Source organism: Paramormyrops kingsleyae, chromosome 1 (assembly GCF_048594095.1).
Source record: "Paramormyrops kingsleyae isolate MSU_618 chromosome 1, PKINGS_0.4, whole genome shotgun sequence".
In the NCBI taxonomy this organism is placed as follows: domain Eukaryota; kingdom Metazoa; phylum Chordata; class Actinopteri; order Osteoglossiformes; family Mormyridae; genus Paramormyrops; species Paramormyrops kingsleyae.
In genome coordinates, this window is record NC_132797.1 from 14,219,829 (window position 1) to 14,242,029 (window position 22,201).

The window sequence follows — 22,201 nt, forward strand, 5'->3', positions numbered from 1 at the left end:
CACAGCATGAACGAGGCAGGAGCAGCGCTACATCACTAATGGGGGAAACCCTGCTGTGATGTAAAAAGGCGGCAGTCCTCCTCCGGCTGGCCACGTCGTCGTTAGCCATGGTATCCCATGGTGATACAACCCCCGCCCCCCCAGAATCTCCTGGACACTTGGTTATTCTGGGAACTGCCCGCACTGTAATTAAGTGCTTATTCGGAAATGTATATATTTGCCCCAAAAAACGGATCATAATGGTGTAATACGTAAACAGCAGACATGTAATTAGTGGCCCTTGTTCCCAGCAAGCCTCGTTAGGCCTTCCCACTAAGCAGAGGGCTGGGGGCTGCGCGTAAGGGCCGGGAGATCGACTGGGGTAAGTTCTCAGCTGGCAAGAGGCCAGTTCTGAGAGGAAAAAGGGTCCATTTTTTATATATGTATATGAAAAATCTGTGGCCACTTTTAAGGCCAGATCTTCCAGACTTTCTGCCCTAATGCACTGACACGAGTTTTGCTGTCAGACCCGCATATTTCACAGCTAATTTACAAACGCCGGATCCGATCATGAGTACGGTTGTTGGCCCCCACTCAGCGTGAGTAAGGGGGGGGGTCTGACTCAGAAGGTGTTTTGGCAGAGGAGTTCTCACCCGCTATAATTAAATGAACGTGTATTAAAACTGACCCCATTGTCACCCACTTAGAGGAGGCGAGTCAGAGTGTGCAGAGAGTGAGTCACTGCCGACACTTGGCATGAGTGTTCAACGTGATCCCCGCCGCGCGGGTGACTCAGTCGGGGGGCTCCTCATAGCTGTACGAGAAACCATGAGACATGCAAATGCAGGCAAGATCACTGGGTCTCTCCAACCCTGAATAGACGATATCGCGAGGACATCAAGCTGGCCATTTCTGGGTGTGGAAAGCCTGTTCCTTTGTGCCTGGGGGGCTTAAAGTACGTGTCCCAATTCGCAAAAAAAAATGACAAGTTTAATTTATTTAGCGGGAGCCTTCATCCAGAGTGACATGCATTTGAGAAAGCAGGGCCGGCCAGTCCCTGGAGCCAGTGGGCGTTAAGGGTCCAACGCTGACATCATCCCTTTCCATTAAGCACTTGTTAAGCTCTCCCTAACCACCTCTGAGAATGTTTGCAGACCACACTGCACCACCCCCCCCCCCCCCCGACACCCCAGGTAAATGGGAGACAGAGAGTCTGATGGAGTCTGATGGCAGCATCAGAAGGCAGCTACCGAATAAACACACCCTAGAAGCACAGACAAGGCCTTGGTGCTCTGTGCCTGTCACCAAGGATCTCTGTGCTCGTCACTTGGGGTAAAAAATGAGCATCTTCCCTCTCGCTCCCAGTTCCTGCTCTCATTCCGCCCTGTCTTAGTGATTCTTTTTATGGGTAATGGGCCGACTTTCCACAGTCACTACTAGGTCCTGTTCAGGTCATACATGGATACAGCCCCCTCCTCCTCTGTGACCAACACACACAAATGCAGCACCATGCACTCGAACCCAGGACCAAGTGCTTCAGCAGGCAGCTTGCTGCGTCCTTTAAAATGTCATGACTCCCCAAACACAGCTGAAACACAAAGAGCACCCCCACCCGCCACCAACCTCCCGCTTCCCAGCATTCCCGGTGAGGCACACAGACCACATCACCCAAACAGTGGCACAGCCAACACAGAACAGGCCTGCGGTTAGGAAGATAAAGACGTCACACAAGACAGGAAGCCTTCAGTTTGCGAAAATCCCTCCCTTGCCTTCATTTATTTATTGTGAATCCTCTAATAAAGCAGCTTTTTTTCCATACAGCTGTCTGAGCTCAGATTAATCTGCATGAATCATGCGCCTGCTGGCTTAGCAAGCTAAGGTGCTGGAAGCACTGATATCTGCTCAGCTGGATCCACAGAGAGATGCCAGTGGCCTCCACCAGAGGGCGCTATTGCACACGGCTGGCATAAGAGAAGCAGACTTGATTACAAATGAATCATTTTGAAGAGACGCTGAGTCATTCTCAGCTTTATAGATTTGAGGCCAAACTAAATGGTAAGTTATTCAAACAGATCCACTGTCAGTTCTGGAGAAGTCAAAATTTAACCTGTCTGACACATCCATCGATGCCTCTTCTAACCACCCACCCAGTTCAGGGTCATGAGGCTCTAAGACATATTATTTCCTTTAGAAAAACACCCCTCTCAAGGTCTCGGAGATCGTTCTGGGTCAGCAACGAAGCAGAGCCGCTGGGATTTACTGGGTCCTGCAGTTACTGACCCGTGATCACATGACCTCACTTTGCCCCGATCAGTATTAAGAAGATCATGCTATTCTTCCCCATTTCAGCTGCAAAGGCCATTCCTACAGCATCGGTGCCGAAACAGAAATCCCACAGGTACAGAAAGCCCTGAAACACTTTGCTAACACAGTTCTGTGTGTCTTTGTTCACCATTTAAGTCTCACTAGTCATAACATGGTGTGATACTTTAGCTTCCACCAGTAGCTTTCAGGGTGAAAGTTCTTCTGACCGCAGTGTCACTGTGCGGCCCAATAAAGCATGCAGTGACGTCCCGTGCTAGAATACCATCCGCCTCTTCTACTCCCATGGACTGAATGCTGATCATGCCGCTCTCCTGCCACGGCCGGCACACGCAGACGCGCCGGAACTCCTCCTTCCCGAATTTCAAGGGCAAACGTGAGAGCTCCCTCCCTCCCCGCACCGTGAGCCCGCAGCAGACTCTGAGCAGGGTCGGCGCCGTGTTGACTGGGCGCATTAGACGGCAGGTGGAGAGATTTGACTGGACAGCAGGAGAAATGCTCTGACGGTGGAATTAAGTGCCTGATCCAAACTGCCGGGCTGTAATGCTCACAGTCATGTCCTTGACATGGGCGAGAGTGGCCATGATTTCCCACAAATAAGGCAATCCCCGTCGCTGATTAAACGTGACGTTCCAATGAGAGCCCAGAGCTAACAGTCAGCGGGGAGAGGGGCACACGACTGCCATTGGCAAGGCTAACGGCACGCCACGCCAACACACCCACCCATCTTCGGTGGAGACGGGACCTTTCCTCAGGCAGCAGATCGGAAGCAGAGCTGGTATTGCAGTGTAATCGTCTCAAGAGAAAAGCATGCAACGGATAGCTTCCTGCCACGTGTTTGATGTGGCCACATCGGAGATGCCAGGAGAAGGACATCCAGAGCAGAGTAACATGGCTTAAGAAACCTTCCTGGGCCCTAATGCCTGTTCTGTAACAACCCAGGGAGTTCCAGGACCATGGTGCAAACTGGAAGATCTGCGCTGTAAAATTACTTAAAGACTTATACGCTGCCCGCGGTGCTGGCTGGAACGTGCCAAGGAGAATCGCAAACCCCCCCCAAAATCAACTGGCACCTGCCCCAGGTCTTCTACTGAAGAGCAGCAGACGCAGGAATGTTTGACGTGTTTAACAGCGGCTAGGCAGGGCGGCGAATGGTGAGCCGCTGTGATTATACGCGATGTACCGCGTCACACTTTAGCTGATTAGCGGTAGGCCGGAGTACGGTGCTGCTGAACACGTGCGAGACCCCAAGGAACCAAATTCTCCCGGCGGCGTTCAGAGCCTCTGAGTCACCGCTGACAAAGTGCCAGCCGTCGTCTCACATAAAAGCGAAGCCCCCCCCCCCCACTCAGTGTTGTGGTTTCGGCAGCCATGTCATCGGTAACGAGGCCGGGGTCGCTATGAATGCCTCTGAGTCAGCCGCAGCCCCGTGTGTCATGGCTTCCCGCTCGCCTCGCACGCACAGCCCTGTCATTTCCCCTCAGAAGCCCCCCTCCCCCAGACCCGTCCCGCTCACAGGAGCCCCGGGGCCCCTCTGCAGGATCTCACAAGGGGGGTTCCTGTCAGCAATGACCCCAGAGACTCCAATTCCATAACCACCCCCCCCCCCCCCCAGAACCCCACCAGCTAGCAGGCGTCACCTGTCCTCAGGGAGAGGGTGCTTCTTTAATAACTTACCCAGGGAAGCACCACGAAAATGGCTGCAGTCATAAAGACCCAAAGGTGGCAAGGCAAGTAGCAGCTGCTTCAGGACAGAGTTCAGAATGGCTCCCAAATCTGTACCGCTGCGCTAAACACATCCCTACAAATGGAAATCTCCCAAATTAGAAGTGACGCGTGTCATTTTTTGGGGATAAACATGACCTAAATTAACTAAAATTCCCTGCCTTGGCTGCATACATACCTGTTAGCTTAGTGAGGGGGTGCTGGGTAGTTTGGGGCAAAAAGTTGTTTTTTTATTTTCCATGTGAAAAGAAAGTACTTTTATGGGAATGACACGAAATAACCCTGTTCCCTTTCAAAGCGTTAAGTCTCGTTAACCCCCAAGTGTGGAACAGGGAGGACTTTCCACTTAAACTGGGACACTTTCCTTTTTTGTCTCGGTTGTTTGGCAGCAGCAAGCTAAACAAAGTCTCGAATGTGCTGCCCAAGAAACCAAGGCCGCCTGCTGCCTGAACACTTTAGCTAAGTCTGCCTAGAAGGGCTTCACGCATAGAATGGCCAGCAAGGCTTATCAAGATCACGTTATCCTCCAAATATTGGCAGGCTAAGAAAAAATAAAGAGGTAGTGAGACCCTCTTAAGTGTCTGTGGTTTTTAGAATCTCGAGATTTTATCGCCTTTATTTTTTAAGATGGTCCATTCATGGTGCTGTCAAAAGAAGCAAACATTTAGCATCTCTTGAGAGCCTTATTAACTCGCCTAATTGCGGCGTGTCGTCTGGGAAACCGCTTCAGGTGCTTATGGGGTACGGAGCCGGGCAGGATAGGTTACAGCGCCGCCCTCCTGGAAAGGGATACTATTTATGATTCACTCCTAAGTGGCTCTTCTGGATGACTGACTGATCCCTGGGGGTCAAAGGTAACAGGAGTAATTGGGGGGGATTTGGCTCAGGTGAATGGCAGCACGTAGATAACAGGATTTCTTTTTTCTCCCCCTGTCAGAGCAGAGACCTGGTCGGGTGTCTTCCCATCAAACCAGAGCAGCTCCTTAATCCCTGTAACAGAGTTCCGTCCGTTGCCAGTGTTTTGAGCCCCACGATCTGCACGGCCAATAAAAACTGACCAATTTTTAAAAAAACGAAAAGCAGACCAATAACAAGCTGGAACAGGAACACAGCCAGGAACTCCTGGAGCCAAGCCCCCCCCCCCCCCATTTAATCCCAGCTAATTTTGTCTCATGGCTTTTTTTTTCCCCCTCTGTACGTTCCCGCTGTGAAAAGGGGCTCCGCTGTTGTCATCCTGCATGTTAAAAAGGACTCTGACGCTGAGACTATGCTTAATGAGAGAAGGAATAAGGGAAAATAAGACCCCCTACATTCTGATCTCCTGACACGTCTGGAATGCACTGGGGTTCGAATGGCCTTCTCCGGGAAAATAAATAAATTAGCCTTTGATCAAACCTCCCCAGTCATCTGCCACGCAACACGGACGCGGTGTTTAATATTCCTCGCTAACGACGGCTGTTTTCTACACAGACGCGGGACTTTATCTGCTCTGAAATTCATTCTCCCTCCCTCCCTCCCTCCCTCGCCAAGCTCGCGCGGTCTAGTCGGCTCTGATAAGGACGACGGCTAAGACCCGAACCAGCTCTGTTGATCAGCCGCTTTGAAACATAAAACGACCAGGAGGCTGATTAGCTACTGCTGGGTCATTAAAAGGACTCCCCTGGATAATCGGAACGTTTACAGCGGGGAAGAAGATGCTGTTTCAGTTTACACATTCCTGCTGTGTGGAGATGCTTGCATACCCCATAACTCAAATGGTGCACTGGGGCTTCTGGGTAAGAGAGCTGATGCTTCCCAGCTGGACCTAGTGAACAGTTATCTGGTCCTTACCGGGTCAGACTGAATACCCTTAGCCCAGCACTCATTATTGCCAACACTCCTGAGACACATAAATGAACAAATGTGCTGCAAAATATTTCAACATGCCCCCACACCCCTGTTAGGCAGGGGAATAGCATTCCTACTTGGAGAGACCTGGGTGTCTCCTTGTCCTATGGCATCCAGCACTTGGCATGGTGTCCCACCGCTGCAACCAATAGGGACGTCCACTCTCACCCACTAAAAGATGGACAGGCCGAAGGACCAATCAGCTGCGTCTCAGAGACAAAGCTTCCTTTTATATGGTTCCAACACTCCTTGGCTATGTTTCCCATGATGAATTCAGCTATGTCCCCAAACTGAATGCTGTTTGCTCTCTGTGCTGATAATTAGTTTAGTGTGGCCAGAGTACCGAAAATGAGCCTTTTACAAAGTGGCAAATCACTTGTCTGTGTTCCAGTGCAGTGGCATAGGTGAAAACAACGAGGGCAATGAAAGCTTGGAAATTAAAACTAGCTAAGGAAAGACCGTATTACCGGGTCCCGACTTGATCAACCAATCCGACATGGGCTGGGAGGTCAGGTCAATGTGACGAATCATAGAGTTGGAATAAGTGGCGTCCTGATTATAAAGTTCCCACAATGGGAATTGATTACTGGACAACAAACCAGCTCCCAGTGGCACTGCAGGGAAGCAAAAGCCAAAGGAAAGCAGATGCAGGACTGGAAAACAGTCAATCGATCTAACAGATAAACACAAGGCCTAACATTTCAATTGGATCTGGAATAATGGCCACTGGCAAACACAGTCGCACCTGCACCATAACTGCAGAGTCGAACCTGCACCATAACTGCAGAGTCGAACCTGCACCATAACTGCAGAGACAGTGCTGTCAGGTGAGGCACAACCCCTGGCAGACTCCGTAGCAGTCCCTCCCCCACCACCCCCCCCCCCCGCCCTCATTCAAAAAGCTGTTCACATTTTTTACTTCTACTCTGCTATCTTGCTAAGGCGCCAACATGATTCCCACACGTCAGTGCAATAAAATAGAAAACAAAGAAGATGGACGACAATGGGCAAGAACCAGTGCGCCGTCACTTCAGATGCATTATTCATCAGCTCCCAGGGGACACTGTTGCTTTCGTGGGGGCCGGCAGATGAAGTTGAAGCTGGAATGGTAATAAGGCCAACAACATACCATCTCTGGTGGTGTCTGCTGTGTGTTAGATGAAGACGAGATGAACTGGCCCTTTATCTTTTCAACATGAAACAGCAGTTTTGCTCAGCAAAGTACATAATAAATAACCTGTGTTTGATGACCTTATAAGGGCCGTGAATGATGGCGTCAGACTGGAAAAATACTGCCTTGGCAAAATCCATACAAATGTCTGGAGAATACCTAGTTCTTGTAATTGGAGCGAAAGCCAGCAGATGCTAAAAAGCTCTAGCTGCCTTTCAGAGAGGTTGATGGTTTCCCTCAAAATTCCAGTCAACCAAACTGAGGCTAACCTGAGCGCTGAGTTTGGTTTCCATTGCGGGAACAGATATTCAGCCTCCAAGACCATTAGGTCAGCTTCAGCTATGCATGTGTCCTGTCAGGAGAAGTACAGCAGACCATACTCCTTCATATCAGCTTATACTAGATTAGCAACATCCCCGACCACGTTACTGCACACCATCCGATACTAGAGCAGAAATACACTAGACCAGGGGTGGCCAATCTTATCCGCAAAGGGCCGGTGTGGATGCAGGTTTTTGGGTAACCTTTAGGTCAGCTGTTCAAACCCAGGTGTGAGGACTCTTCAGCCAATCAGTCCTCTAATTAGTAATATAATTAGGGAGCTGCAGCAAAATCCCGCATACACAGTGGTCCTTTGCGGATAAGATTGGCCACCCCTGCACTCAACCATGTTCTTGTACACCATCCAATACCAGAGCATCAACAAACGAGACCACACTTCATTACATCATCCAATACTAGATTAGAAATATGCCATATTCCTGCACACCATCTGATACTAGAGCAGCAATACATCAGACCACACTTCCTCGCATCACCCAATACTAGAGCAGCAACATACTTGCAAATTATTTAAAGTGTCTGTGGTTAGTAAAACACCCAAATACCTAAAACTGGGTTGCTCAGCTGGATAAAACGGTGTGCTGAATGAGAAGTACTGTCACAAGTCAGTATGCCAGACAGTCTTCAACTAGATCTGCCAGTGGCAAGCTGGGGAAGGTAATGCTAATTGCTGTGGCATGTATAGCAGTCACTGATGCAGAAGGATGGTGTGGAACTGTCAACTTGGAGGAAAAGGTGTCAGGTCTGATTGGGCCAGCGTCGAAATAGACAAGGCTGCAAACAGCTTTTTCCATGAACCGACGCCGACAAAGTAATGTGCATATGTGGCTCGTATGTGCAGTCACGCAAGAACACACATGCACAAACCCACGCAGATACAATGTACTAGCCTTCCTGAAAGCTCCCGCTAATCTTTCAGCATGTACTTTGGCCAAGGAAAGACTCTGAAAATCAATCATCGGACGCTAAATAATATGGCTTTAAGGGCGAGCAAAAAAGGCAACTTTTAAGAGCGTAATGATTTCTAAAATAAGGAGGCACTAATTATCGAAACCAGTAATGTTCCATAGTCACAACGCAAAACCACACCAACTTGATCTTTTTGTGCTGAATGGGCTTAAATCACTGAACAAATTCCATCGAAAGAGGCTCTATTAAATATCTTTCTCTACCAAATTATGAGTCATTTCGCCCATCTAAGCTGCAGAACCAGGGAATGCTTTGTAAATGATACAGTACTTTTGAGCAAAGGTTTTAAATCTTTGGCTTGAAACTGAACTGTCCCCCTTGTTTCTGTGGTACGTCAGTAATTCTTCCTGTGGGGGGGGGAGTTTAATAGGTAATATGACATTTTGCTGCCATGGGGAATGTCTAGGCAAACCACAAACTTCTCTACACCCCTGAAAAAATGGTGTTCAGACCTACCTCCAGCAGACAGTCGGAGCACGGAGGGGTAGCATCCATCAGGAGGCCGGCAGCACCAGCCGGCACATTTAGCAAGGCCTGCAGAGCCCCCGCTACTCAACTAATCAGTCAAGGGCCCCTTCCTTTTCCACTGTGGCTATTTATAGAGGAAATGAGCATTACTCCTGTGGCACATCCTGACAGCACTGAAGCAGCATTCACTTTGGTGAGCGGTCCACACTAACACCAACTCAAAGCGAGTATGCAACACCGGGAAAGACACTAATCATTTTCATTTACTTTGCTTTGGGGGGGGGGCATTTTCAGACTGTCAGCCTTATAATTGGGTGTCGTCAAATCAATGTCAACTCTCAGTGACTACGTAGGCAGCATTAGTCGTGAAAGTTCCATCTTCTCTCGAGTCCTACAATGACGAATATTATATTGCCACATTTTAATGGCGAGAACCGATGTTCGGTCAGATCTCACAACATTCTCCGAGCGCTGATAAAACGAGCAGATGCGTTGATTTAAAGGTGCTGAATTATGTATGAGGTAACTACATACATTTAATGCATGGCTCTGTGCAGCATGGCAGAAGATATGAAAAGGCCATTCTCATCCCACACACGTCTCAGCAGGTTCAGAGTCAGGCCCGGCCCAGCTGAGGAAGAGGCTCAGTCTGGCCATTTCCAGCTGATCCGGGTCACACAATGGCTCTCTCATTTCTGGTGACAGCTGGTCAATTCAGACGGACCCTGTGGGTCACTTACTGCCCCTACAAGACCTGAACCCACGGGCCTGAATAACAGTTTTCTGTAAAATGCTGTGAGTCACATGTGCACCATAAAGCACTGAATCTGAATGCCATTAATTATAAATGCTTAAAACTTGTACTCAAAGAGTCGCATTCAATCTCTCAGCCAAAGTCATGTAAACTCAATAAATCTCGAGGTGAAGCGTAAGAATCAGCCCCATCCCAAATAAAACTTTAATGTGCATTTGTGTCCATTAATAACATCAGCAACAACACACAATCACAGTAATCATCGCCTCTAACATTTCATAGTCAACTTTCATTTATACTCAACCTGACATAATAGGTGCCCTTATTGCATGTTAATACAGCAGGAGAGTTCAATGGAGTCCGTTGAGGGAAATCGTCCAGTAGACATAACTGGACCACCTGGTTAATAGTCTACTGCACTACCAAGCTAATACAAAAGCGAAATGTACAACTCCACTGACTATGCCTGTACCAGCCACAGCACAGGGGGGGCAACTGCACACACTGCCCCCCGATCCCCCCCCACCACTAAGGCTCATGCTCCCATAACAGGTATGTGGCCTTGGGTTAAAACCTGCCGTAAATTTTCCGCTTATCTCTAGCCCACCTCCTCATTGCCAGCAGCCCGCTCCAGTGTTTGTTTAGTTTTAAACACGGGTCCTTTCTCTCCGCTTCGGAGTCAACTCTCCGTCCTGCTTGTTCATCCGTGTATCTCTACCTGCCTGATAACCACCTGACACGCTGGTTAAACATTCACCCGCGCTTTTTCATGTCACGACCCTTCTATCGTTGTGCTTTTGGTCGAGAGAAAGGACAAACGACACGGCTCACCTTGAGTTTGAACGTCATTGACAGCCGTCGGCGGAGCGTCGCTTGAAGGAAGGCATACGGACGAGAAATAATAAGCAGAATAACAAACAAACGCGAGAGACGCAGCTGCCGGGGAGGAGGGTGTCCTGAGGACGGGGATCAAAGACGAGATTCCTAAGGAGGGCACTTCCTGTGAGAAAGGCAGGGAAGGTCAAGTAGGGAAGGCAGCAGCAGCCAGACATGGTGCACGGGCCGCCCCTGCAGGCTGATGACCCCCGCATAGGAAATTAGTGGGAGAAAACAAGGACCCCCCCCCACCCCCCTCGGGTGGCCCAGTAGGCTCTCGTTAATTACATAGCTGTGCATGATGAAATGATAACCCCAAGACGTGTGGGGTGACCCCTCTCTCAAACAGGCCTGTAAACCCGGAGGCATTTAGGAGAGAAGCCTTTCAGGACAGCAACAGCACTTTTGGAATAACTTCACCACCAGAGACGTACACAAAGGATTAAGCCTGGAAATTCGAACCTTGGCAGTCCGTTGATTGGGCAAGCCTGTCATCCTCTAGCCAGATTCAAAGTGTCACACCAGGGCCAAAAAGTACTCTCAGAATTGAAGGTAATTACTGGAACCAGTAGATATTATAGAAAGACAAAACATACATTACGCACACACTGTGGCATTAGATTATTGTAGCTGTAGAGCCAAGAACTTCAACAATGGATCACATTTGAGAACATAGGCCAGAGAGCTTCAGATGGTATCGACTGTGGTGGGAGAACCTGAAAGAGGCATCTAGCCTATCTACTAGATACCTCAGATTTCAATGTGCAACTGAGAACTGCAGTTGTTTTCCAGAGTCACTTGTAAACATCTTTGGGAGACCCAACAAATTAAAACGAAACAAATTCGAGGCAAATACACATCTTGGCACAAGCTCATGCCAGACGCAATTATATCATAATGTAAACAGGTAGCACGGGATGCAACTAACAGGAACGCCCAATAGCATGGCTAATCAACAACGTCAACAACTGAAGTGCCAGCAGGGGTACTGCCAAGGCAATTTATTGACGCACTGATTTCCAGAAACTAGTCCCAGTAAACCAGAGAAGAAAAGCTTTGACATGTTATTCTATAAAAACCATGCTAGAGCTCAATAAGTTAAGCCTGCTTCCAGAGAAACGTCATCTCAAATCAATCAAGTTGGCTAAGCCCTCCCCCTCAAAACAGGCATCCCTGTTTGTGCTTCCCGCTGCCTCTTTGCCTAGCCATTTTACGAACGCTCTTATCTAAGTGCCAGGAGACACAGTTAATTGAAGGCAGGGATGGAGATAAGAATCACAATGGGTCACTGAGGCAGCACCCCGCCACATTAAAGGTCACAGACCAGTGGGCTTTGCACACCAGTCATGGCCCAACCCAAATGACTCCAACGTGGCCACGGCCAATATCCGCAAGATAACCCATCCTGCTTCCTGAGACAAACGACCATCTCGAAGAATCTTATTATCACGAGGAAGTACTTCAGTGTATTGCGGGATCCATGGCAGGAAATAGTTTCCTATTCTGCTCAGCGCCGGGACAAAGGAAAGCACTGGAACTGACGGCTTCATCTTTCTGATGTGGGATGATAATGAAATAGAACGAGTGCTAGAACAAATTCAACAGAAAAATATCAAATATCATTCGTCAAAGGGCATATTTTCATTTACTACTAAATACGCTTCAAAAACACATGATTACTTAAGGATGGCTCTGTGGATGCACACTTGAATAATCATGAATGAAGAACCATCAGCTCCCTCCTAACATAAAATTCAGGAAGTTCAAACCGCCTCCAGATCTTAATTCTGTTTTGTGCATCAGGATCCAGCCGGTTTTCAAAATGCGTCCACGCCCACGGCGGGAGCCGCGCGCATCTGGCTGCGGAGACCTTGATATGCATCACACTGTGGGGGAAAGCAGACGGCCGGCGATGCCCCTGGACGCAGGCTGGGTAGTGTCCTGCTACATCGGCACATGCCAGGATGCATTCCTCTCTGCACAACACAGGCTGGGATTGAACCTTTGTTCTTCTCCAGCAGTAGACAGCTTGGAGCTCAAGTCCTAAGCTGGATGGATGCCCTCTTTTTCATCATCTTCCTCCTCCTCCAAGCTGTCCCGACCCTCTAAGGCTTCCCGTACCACACCAGCGATGGGGAGCTTGACCGTTTCAGGAAACTTAGGGTCTTTTGGCACACAAGCCTGGACTGGCCAACTAGCATGCCAACCATTTTCCCAGTAGGCTGCTGGGTTTAGGGGAACTCTCCCCTGCTTGGCAAAATTCCAATTTTTCATCCCAGTCCAGCTGGTAGCTGCTGACTCATTAACATTTCTTAGAATTCCACTTGGTCGAGGCAACAGAAATGGACAGATGAAAATGTCTGTGACCGGATGTGAGGCCAGGCAGAATTTGACCTCCAGGAGCCAGCTACCATCGTTATCACATCAGGGGGCCACAGGGATGGAGCCCTTAATTGAAGACGCTTCCAGAACATACGGCTCTGTGTAGCTTTCTTGAAACAGGAGATTGTCAGAAATCATTTAATCAATAAACCCTGGGTTTCAAATGAGCTTTCCTTAACTATAGACGTAAGGGTCAAGGTCATAAAAACCCAGATGGGGCCACACGCTTCTATCTATTTTGGCTTTGGCCACTCCAGCTAAAATCCAGCTGTATAAATGAATTACAAAACAGTTATGCTGAAAAAAACTGAGCATGTGTATCTGACACGAAAATAAACAGAGCCTAATGGAAACAGCACGTCAGATCCAAACAGAAGGTACCCCCAGACTGGGTGAGAAGATGCATCTTACAATTATTGTTTTTCATCCCAAGGGCGTCAGGCTCAATCCTTCTTCAGGTTATCAGACTCTAGTAAATCCGAGGAAGATAAATGTAACTACACACAGTCCGATAAGGTCTCGAGCCGCAGCTCAGGATCAGGGCTCCCTAAACACGTGGGGGCTTCAAATGGGGATCCCTTTTAGGGGAATGCTGATAGATGTATTCAGCATCAATAGTTCTTACAGGGCTTAGGTGGCCCTAATGCGCGTGTGTTCCTATACTGGGAGAGACTGACATGGTTTTCAGGACAGACTGACCTGGGATTTCTTCAGCAGCAGAGAATGTCAGCCAGGGAATGCTAGCCTGGGAATCCTCAGACAGGACAGAATGCTAGCCAGGGAATGCTAGCCTGGGATTCCTCACACAGGACAGAATGCTAGCCAGGGAATGCTAACCTGGGAATCCTTGGACAGGACAGAACGCTAGCCAGGGAATGCTAGCCTGGGAATCCTTGGACAGGACAGAATGCTAGCCAGGGAATGCTAGCCTGGGAATCCTAAAACAGGACAGAACACTAGCCAGGGAATGCTAGCCTGGGATTCCTCAAATAGGACAGAACAGTAGCCAGGGAATGCTAACCTGGGAATCCTTGAACAGGACAGAACGCTAGCCATGGAATGCTAGCCTGGGAAGGCTAGCCTGAGAATCCTCGGACAGGACAGAACGATAGCCATGGAATGCTAGCCTGGGAATCCTAGGACAGGACAGAACGCTAGCCAGGGAATGCTAGCCTGGGAAACCTAGGACAGGACAGAACGCTAGCCAGGGAAGGCTAGCCTGGGAATCCTCGGACAGGACAGAACGCTAGCCAGGGAAGGCTAGCCTGGGAATCCTAGGACAGGACAGAACGCTAGCCACGGAATGCTAGCCTGGGAATCCTAGGACAGGACAGAACGCTAGCCACGGAATGCTAGCCTGGGAATCCTCTGATAGGACAGAACGCTAGCCAGGGAAGGCTAGCCTGGGAATCCTTGGACAGGACGCTAGCCAGGGAATGCTAGCCTGGGAATCCTTGGACAGGACGCTAGCTGGAGAATCCTCGGAGAGGACATAATGCTAGCCTGGGAATGCTAGCATTTTGTCAATGCAAATTGGTTTTAAATGTAAATTGATATAGTTAATTAGTTATACACAACACTAGCCAGGGAATGCTAGCCTGGGATTCCTTGGACAGGACAAAATGCTAGTCAGGGAAGGCTAGCCAGGGAAACATTGGACAGGACAGAATACTACTCTGGGAATCCCAGTCCAGGAAACCACGGAGAGGGCAGAATGATAGCCAGGAAATATTAGCCTGGGAATCCTCGGCAGGTACGGAGTGCCATGGTTTCAGTGAAAGCTGTCACAAAGTGTCACGAATAGACCTTTATCTGTGTGACCATTCCGGAGTGGCACTAAAACTGAAACCTAAGATCAGAGAAAAGGACGAATGAGCTAATCAGAGATCACAGGCTAATAGCTGTTTAGCGGTAGCGTTCGGGTTGAAAGCAGAGGACACCACTCGCTAAAAGCAAGGAGACGTTAGCGCAGTGCCAACACGGCAGCCAACTCTTTGAAGTGGAACAGGAGACCTGTCGACAGAGAAGGCGGCCACACATGCACCCCTGCAAGCTGAGCATTTTAGTTTCAGGGATCTGGTTACACAAGCCCATCAAGGCCTGCACTGTACACAGGGTGAAATGTACTGGAAAGTGGTGGAAAAATAATACTCTTAAGTTATACAAAAGTGGGCACGTAACAGCCACCGTGAGAATAACATCTGCTCTAGTTCCTGCTCTGTGGTAATTGGGTTTTGCGCAAATACGAGCCCAGACATAACAGAACAAAGAACGGAAATAGACTCTGCACCTTCATTAAGTTTTTCTCTTGAACTGCCACAACTGACAAGAGCAGAAATATAAAGGATAGCAAAGTTCATAGGAAAGGAATCTGTAGTAAATACATGAGTCTGAAGTTATCTTCCTGGGTCCATGATATTTTACACATTTTACTGAATGTGCTCTCCTACTAAACACAAGCCCTGTGCTGGAAAGCCCTGTGCTGAGTTTTCTGTGCTAGAACAGGTAGCAGGCTTGCCAGATTGGCATGAGTGGGAGTAGGGGAATCAATAGCCTTGGTGACTTCAGAGTAAAGGGCATAGTTTTGGTTTCATTACAGGTAGGGACCAAATCAACCCTGAACCCCCACGTCCCCCTAAACATATACAATATTTCTTTAGTATTGGTAGGGACATGTCCCAGCCGTCCATAGCCAAATCTGCGCCCTTGTTCAGGAATGCCATTAATGTCAAGCTCTTTTCCATGGACGGTTTGTGAGTCAGCATGTGTGCGCATGTGTGAGCAGAGGACAGGGAGAAGGCATCATGAATCAGGCAGGCATCCGAGGAAGCAGTGGTAAAACTGCTAGTGAATCTACCACAAGCCCCAATGTTGCATGCAGGATCAAGTTGTTCTTTCTCTGGAACTAACCTTGTGTGCAAAGCATTTGTGTCAAGCTCTCATGGTTTAATGAGAGAGTGAAATGACAAAAGAGGGCCCAGTCAGCCCGGTCTCAACATTCCCATCTGGCCTGGGAATAGCCCGTCTTGCTTTTAACTCAAACCTGCAGAGGATTGTGCAATGCATGTAGGGAAATGGCAACCTTCAAAGAGGGAATCCGCCAATTAATCTTCAATTGATAGCGATAATTACAGGTGAGTGGGACAATAAGGCACAGAGGCCTTAGTCCAAACATGCAAAGTTGTTATGCTCTATTGCAAATTATCACCAGGAACATAATTACACTTTGGCCCAATTCTTACAAAATACTTTTTGTAAGAGATGTAAACCACAGAAATGGTTGTTTTGTAGTTCTGAAAATCACGTTGCTCACGGACTCACACTGTTGGTGCCCAGTGACATTTTGAAAAGTACAGGTGAAACGTGGAAACCCTGACAAGTCTGACAGCCCACAAACCCCCTCACCCAAAAACAGAAAACCCAGTGTCTAGAGTGAGGGCCCAGCTGAGGGAGACATCTGGTCCACAAAGAGCATGGCAAAGATGCAGAGGTAAACATCCTCGCTGCAAAGGGGACAATAAGGCTCTGTAAAACACTTTGTGCAGTCCACAATCAAGCCATAGGCCCATATCACTGCAGCTAAAACATAAGCCCTCCACCTGATTTATCCCTGCAAAGACACAGCTGTGTAAATAGGATACATCTGTTTGTTCACCATAAAACATAAAGAGTAAGTAGGGGAAGTAGCTCTGGATATCTTCTAAACAAACAATTACTCTGTAGAAGAAATGGGTGGTGTTTTATTCACGCAAACTTACCAGGTGGAAACAATAACTGTCTGATATAGTCTGGGTGACTAAGCTCGGCTTGGGCCAGCGACGTCTCCTGTGTCAAGAATAACTTCATAGCTATGCAGTCGGTTATTAAAGCAGTAATTGAAGTGTGTGCTATTTAGGTACATAAGTAGAATTACATGGATATTCTTTTGAATTATGGAATAATAAATCCTAGCATGTAAGCACCTCCAGAGTGAAATACATTGTCAGTTCACAGGTCTGTGGTCATAATTCCAGGAGTTTTACTATAATAGACTGAACAAAATCAGGAGGCTCTTTGTTTCAACGCTAGTGGCATAAGGGAATTGCCTGCACAGACCACAGCCTCCCTCAGACCTGGGAGGCAGGTATAAGGTAGTCTAAATGTAAGTGAATCAAGATAAAGTCCATTTAACCCAGACCACCTTAAATCCAACAAGTTATCTGGCTAAGCAAGAAATCTTGGTTTGTGGAACACCCCCCGGTACCGTCCCACATGGAGAAGCTGCTTCCTTCGGCTATGTTTACAAGCAATTGCATCCGCCCATGTTTTCAAAGCTGGGCCCATATGGGTCTAATGTGATGCATAGTTCTGCATTATAAAATTCTTTTGGGTCGAAGATTCAAGAATGTCTTTGAGGGCCTCAATGTCAACCATGATTTGACTCGTCTTTGAGGCTAGCAATTACTGAAAGAGGCGTTGTTGGGGTGCTCTGAGGATAAAGCACAGGGAAGAGCTTCAGCAGATGACCTTTCCATCAGCAACCAGATGCACAGTTAAATTTAGTGTCTTGAGAAATCATAAATATAACTGGCCACCCCTTGTGTTTTACAGATGCCTGGATCCCAAACATCCTATACACCAGACAGATGGCTCAGGAGATCAAACATGTAGTCTATAAAATCCGGAGAATTCTGTGAGTGGAAGCAGGTCTTCAGTGAGTCGCTGACAAACTGGCACGTACAGATGAAAATTCCCGAAACAGACCTGGAATCATGGATTTGTAATGCAGCTTTGGAGAGGGTGGGAAGTGTTTTAGTTTTCTACAGAGTCTATCGATCTAAGTTATGACAGCACATTAAGATGTTCACAGTCTTTTTGAGGATGCCTACGGCTGTCAAAAGCAGAGAAACAAAGAAAACCAGCCTGGGAATACAAAAAAAAAAAATGCAATAGTGATTTATTTATAATTGATTTAAAATTGAGTTTCTGGAAGAGCATTCCTGACATTTCCAGTGAGGCCTAGCACTAAGAAATACGTGCCCAGTGATATTTCTACTCAACATAACATCTGCTAACCTACTAAAGGCAAGATATAATTCCTCCTGTCAGCAACCATCAACAAACTTGTTCGCATTTTTAGGCTAATTTCTAAAATTGTTACCCTTTTCAGTGCTTATGTTTATTACATGTCGGTGTAAGCTCCCACCAAGGACTCGGTGTAACCACAGCGTAATCCTCAGATCGCATATCCAGATCATTTAATGATCACGCATGAGATTCCATCCCTTAGTATGTCGGTAATTAGCCCCTCTATTTTAAGGCGCAGCCAACGAAAACATTTACTAGCAGAATGCCCGACCAGACTGGCGCAGCCACATTTACACGGGTGCAGAAATGCGCTGTCATTTTCGCCAGAGTCCTCTTTTTGCATCCCTGGGCGACCCTGTGGAATCTTTTCAGGGTCCTGCCTAAACATGGGTTCGGATACGTGTCTGAAATACGTGCTTTCACACACCTTAGTTATGTCTCTCGGTATTGAGGTCCATCTACTGGTTGTTAACCAGTAGGTTCTGGAATGCCCCCCCCCCCCAGAGTAGCACTCATACAAGATGGAAACCCTGTAATATTCCAGCTGCCAAAAAAAAAGCATTTACTGCAGTTTTTGAACAAAAAATAGAAGTTCTTCACTACCAAATACACACATAAACTCCAAAGGGAGTCTATGAAACTATGAGTTTCTGTGGACCTTTGACTAAACTGGCAGCCAATTCGAACTCCCTCTACCATCATTAATTTCCCCGTAATATGATAAGACCAACTGGTTTATGAAGGCAAAAGATAAATGGGGAAGAACAACACCAAAGAGATGATAGGGATCGTTTAGCTGACACGTGGGAGGTTGGTCTTTAATGAAAACACGAGTCGCAATTCTCTCATTCACAATCAGACACCCCTCACGGCGGTAGCACGGTTCACCGACGGTGTGTCCTCATCTTTACAGACCAGTCAAACCAAGGGCTGGTGCTGGCTGTTCCCAAGCCCAGTTACATAACCTCTGGCTATCGTAAACACGGCAGCAGCAATAAAGCTAGCGAATGAAGGCAAAATGAAGCGCTCTCGACGCTTGCCAAGTGGGAAATAGAAGCCTCTCCTAAATTGGGTCAACTTACAAGATATAACAAAGTAAACAACCGGGATATAAGACTATAACAGCCCACTGGCCAGGTGCTACCATGGCCTCACGACTGCCACATCTGAAACACCATCCCTTCATGCAGCCCTGAAGTTCACATCGCGTAAGTCCTGACTCCACCGAGAAGCAAAGTCCTGATAACCAGCCGTCCCAAGTGACTCCAAGCACCCATTCTTAGGGGTTCCAAAGGAGGAGGAGTGAACAGTACGTTTTGGATCAAAGAAAATGGGGGGAGGGGTCCTGTTATGACAGCATTTGTCAACAAGAAACAATGCTTCCGGGCCTCTTGCCCCATCTGTAGGCCAGTTAAAACAGTCTGAGATGAAATGACTGAAATATTAAGCTCCTTAGCTTGCCACGTCCATGCCAGTGGACCCCCCCCTTTGCGAACAGTGGTTCCCCCCCGCGAATCCGTTAAGGTTCAGAACCAGAAATCGGCACCGACAGCTGCTTCCAATAAACAGGCCATTAATTTCCTCGACCCACATCTTCTTTCAATGGAGTGTGGAGCAGCTTGCCAAGCAACACAAGCACTCAGCACCCACCCCATGCCCCTGTATCTCTGCTTGCACTTTTACTGTCCGAGAGGGTCAGCATCTATTGATTGGTGTTTAAAGGACAGAAGACAGAGAAAAGCTCCCTCTTCTGCTGGTTGTATCTCACAGACAGGCTGTTAAAGACACGATTTCCTCAGGCCAATACCAAACGTTGCTCCGGGAGGGACCCTTCTGAAGGATTCCATTCAGCATGAGCGTCCCTAATGTCCATACCCCAATCTGCACCCTTGAACAAGAGTTTGGATGTTCAGGTTACCAAATATGAGCACCCAAGAGCTTAAAGATTAAGTCACTCTGGTATCAATATAAATTGAAGAGCCCCTGGTTCCAGGTGTTAATATGTCTCACACAACAGATTCCACACAAAATCCCACAATTATTGGACAATAAACCCATGAAAGAAGTTTGTCAAACAGATACTAAAAAAGGGTCTTCAAAGTGAACAATAAAGCAGGGATTCTGTGCACGTGTGCAGCACCAATCAGCCAATAAATAAGCAGACTGCAGCTCTGACTACTGCACAGATGGGCAGAAACGCCCCGTCATCGGCCCCCGTGGTTCCTCTGAACCTGGGACACTTTGGCTTGTGATTTGCTGGGGGAACATGGATCAGTCCATGTTCAGGGGAAGGGAAGGGGTGCGAACGCACTTTGATGGCAAAGCGGTGACCCCCAAAGTGAGGACAGCAAAGGAGAGGTTACAACAGGAACCTCCAGAAACTATTGAAGGGGGAGAATATGGAAGGAAGATGGTAACAAGGGGAGAGGAAGCTGAGAAAGCGAATGCAGACTTCATGATTCCCTGTGACAGTTATTCAGCTACTGACCAGGTAAGTAGGTTCAGGTTGTACATACCAATGGCAGCTGGTTCAGTACCTCATTTAATTCCATTACTTTCAGATGTTATCTAAGTAAGGTGAAGGCAACTAAATTCTAGATTAATGTCATATTATTCAATGAAAACTTTGCTTAACTTGTGAAAAAAGAGAAAGAAGAACATCAGCAATGTCCTGGATTTCTATGCTGCTGGACGCAAGTCAGCGCAGTCATTCAAGACATCTGAGTGGTAAATTCTGGCCGCCGGCTCTGCTGTGGCCCCCCAGGTCCCACCCCCTCTCTACGTGTGGCTGCAGCAGGAGACCATGTTAAAGGCAGGCCACTCGCTTATGCTCCATTTCCCACAACCGGCCAGATCAAGTCAGCCGGCGGATCCCAAGAGAGAATGGACGGGGGGTCAGTTGATGACATGGCTTAAGGCCCTGGAGTGATGACACCTCCCCTCCCCGAGGTCCACACTGATTAACCTCAGCCATCAGGTGCCGGGACCCAGGGGGAGAGTGTGCTGCACATTATCAGGCAGGAAAACCTGGATGGTTCATCATCTCCCCCCCCCCCACTCCTGGCACCTGTCCTTAGCTCTGCTGCCTCCTAACAAGACCTTGTGTTGTGGTCACCATGCCCTCTCCCAATGTTATTAGACAGGAAGTGAGTCTGGTCAGTAGACACCTGGATCCGGGAGAAGCTCACAGCTGGGGGGGTCACTGGGAGGGGGGGAATGCGGCCACACAGCCAGGTGCTGGGCCACCCCCGCCTGGCCCGTCTTAGAGAGAGAGAGACTAGAAAGGGATTGGGGGTGGGGGGTGAGCAAGAGACGGCCGTGAGAAGGCAGGAAGCAGAGGAGGAGGGAGAGAGGGAGAGAGGTCAGAGAGGTGAAGATAGAAAGGGAGGATAAGGAAAGCAAGCAGGATGAGAAGAAAGACACCAGTACGTTAACATGCACAGCTAAGTCGAGATACAGTTATAGCTGGACTACGCTATTTAATCGGACTACTGTCCCAGTATCCATGTAAGGGAGGCTAATCGATATATTGACCTAAGTATGTCCGACTCCGCTACAATAGGTGGCAATACGGCTCCTTTCAGCTTGTTAGTATTGGGCGAGTATACCTGTTGTGCCCCACCCCCACATTTCAGTGAAATGGCCTTCACAAGCAGGGAACATTAATCCGTTTATTACCCACAATCCCCTGCTAACCACACGGGTGACATTAAGGTCAGCATTGGGGGAAACACCAAATTTCAGCCAAGCTATTAGCGTCGCCCTACAGACAAACATAACGGCTAATTGGACAACTTATCCATTCTTATTTTTCCAGACTTGTTTACATGTGCTCGGAGGTCTTGCGCATGCTATAATTGTCCCTCTGGCACAAACAGGATATTGGGAAAGGTTTTGCCTGACACAGAGGCCTGATTTTGGGCCCCGTATCCTTCTTGCTGTTAACAGAAGTCTGACTCAGCATCTTGGCTCAGCGAACCTGGCTGCCAAAGCCTCTCTGTGGTGTCACATGTCTGAGCTCAGTAATGAGCGTAGGTTCACAGCCAGCATTGGAAAAGGCTACAGGAGACCCCCCTCTTCCAGATATAAGACAAAAAGACAGAGAGATGGAGACAGGGTCTAATGGGAGGGGTCACCACTTGGTTGGAGGAGGAGCTTAGCCTGTACCCACAGGCTACCGTGTCTCCAGACCCAACATCTAAATCGTTATCAGGAAGGACAGCTGTGAATGGGGTGATGTGTGCCTGTGATTGGAAGGT

The 22,201-nt window shown here is 48.1% G+C and overlaps 1 protein-coding gene across 5 annotated transcripts in view; it reads right to left on the minus strand.

Annotated features, from left to right (window-relative positions):
* nav3 (neuron navigator 3) overlaps positions 1-22,201 on the minus strand; it is a 247,046-nt gene that overhangs the window by 88,325 nt on the left and 136,520 nt on the right. The window contains exon 1 of one of the 5 annotated variants that reach the window (XM_072710116.1): positions 8,852-8,904. The exons of the other annotated variants lie outside the window; for them this stretch is intronic. Coding sequence (XP_072566217.1) covers positions 8,852-8,890 — 39 coding nt within the window. The 5' untranslated portion in view covers positions 8,891-8,904. Of the gene's footprint in view, positions 1-8,851; positions 8,905-22,201 lie in introns of those variants that run through there. 5 annotated transcript variants of the gene reach the window in all.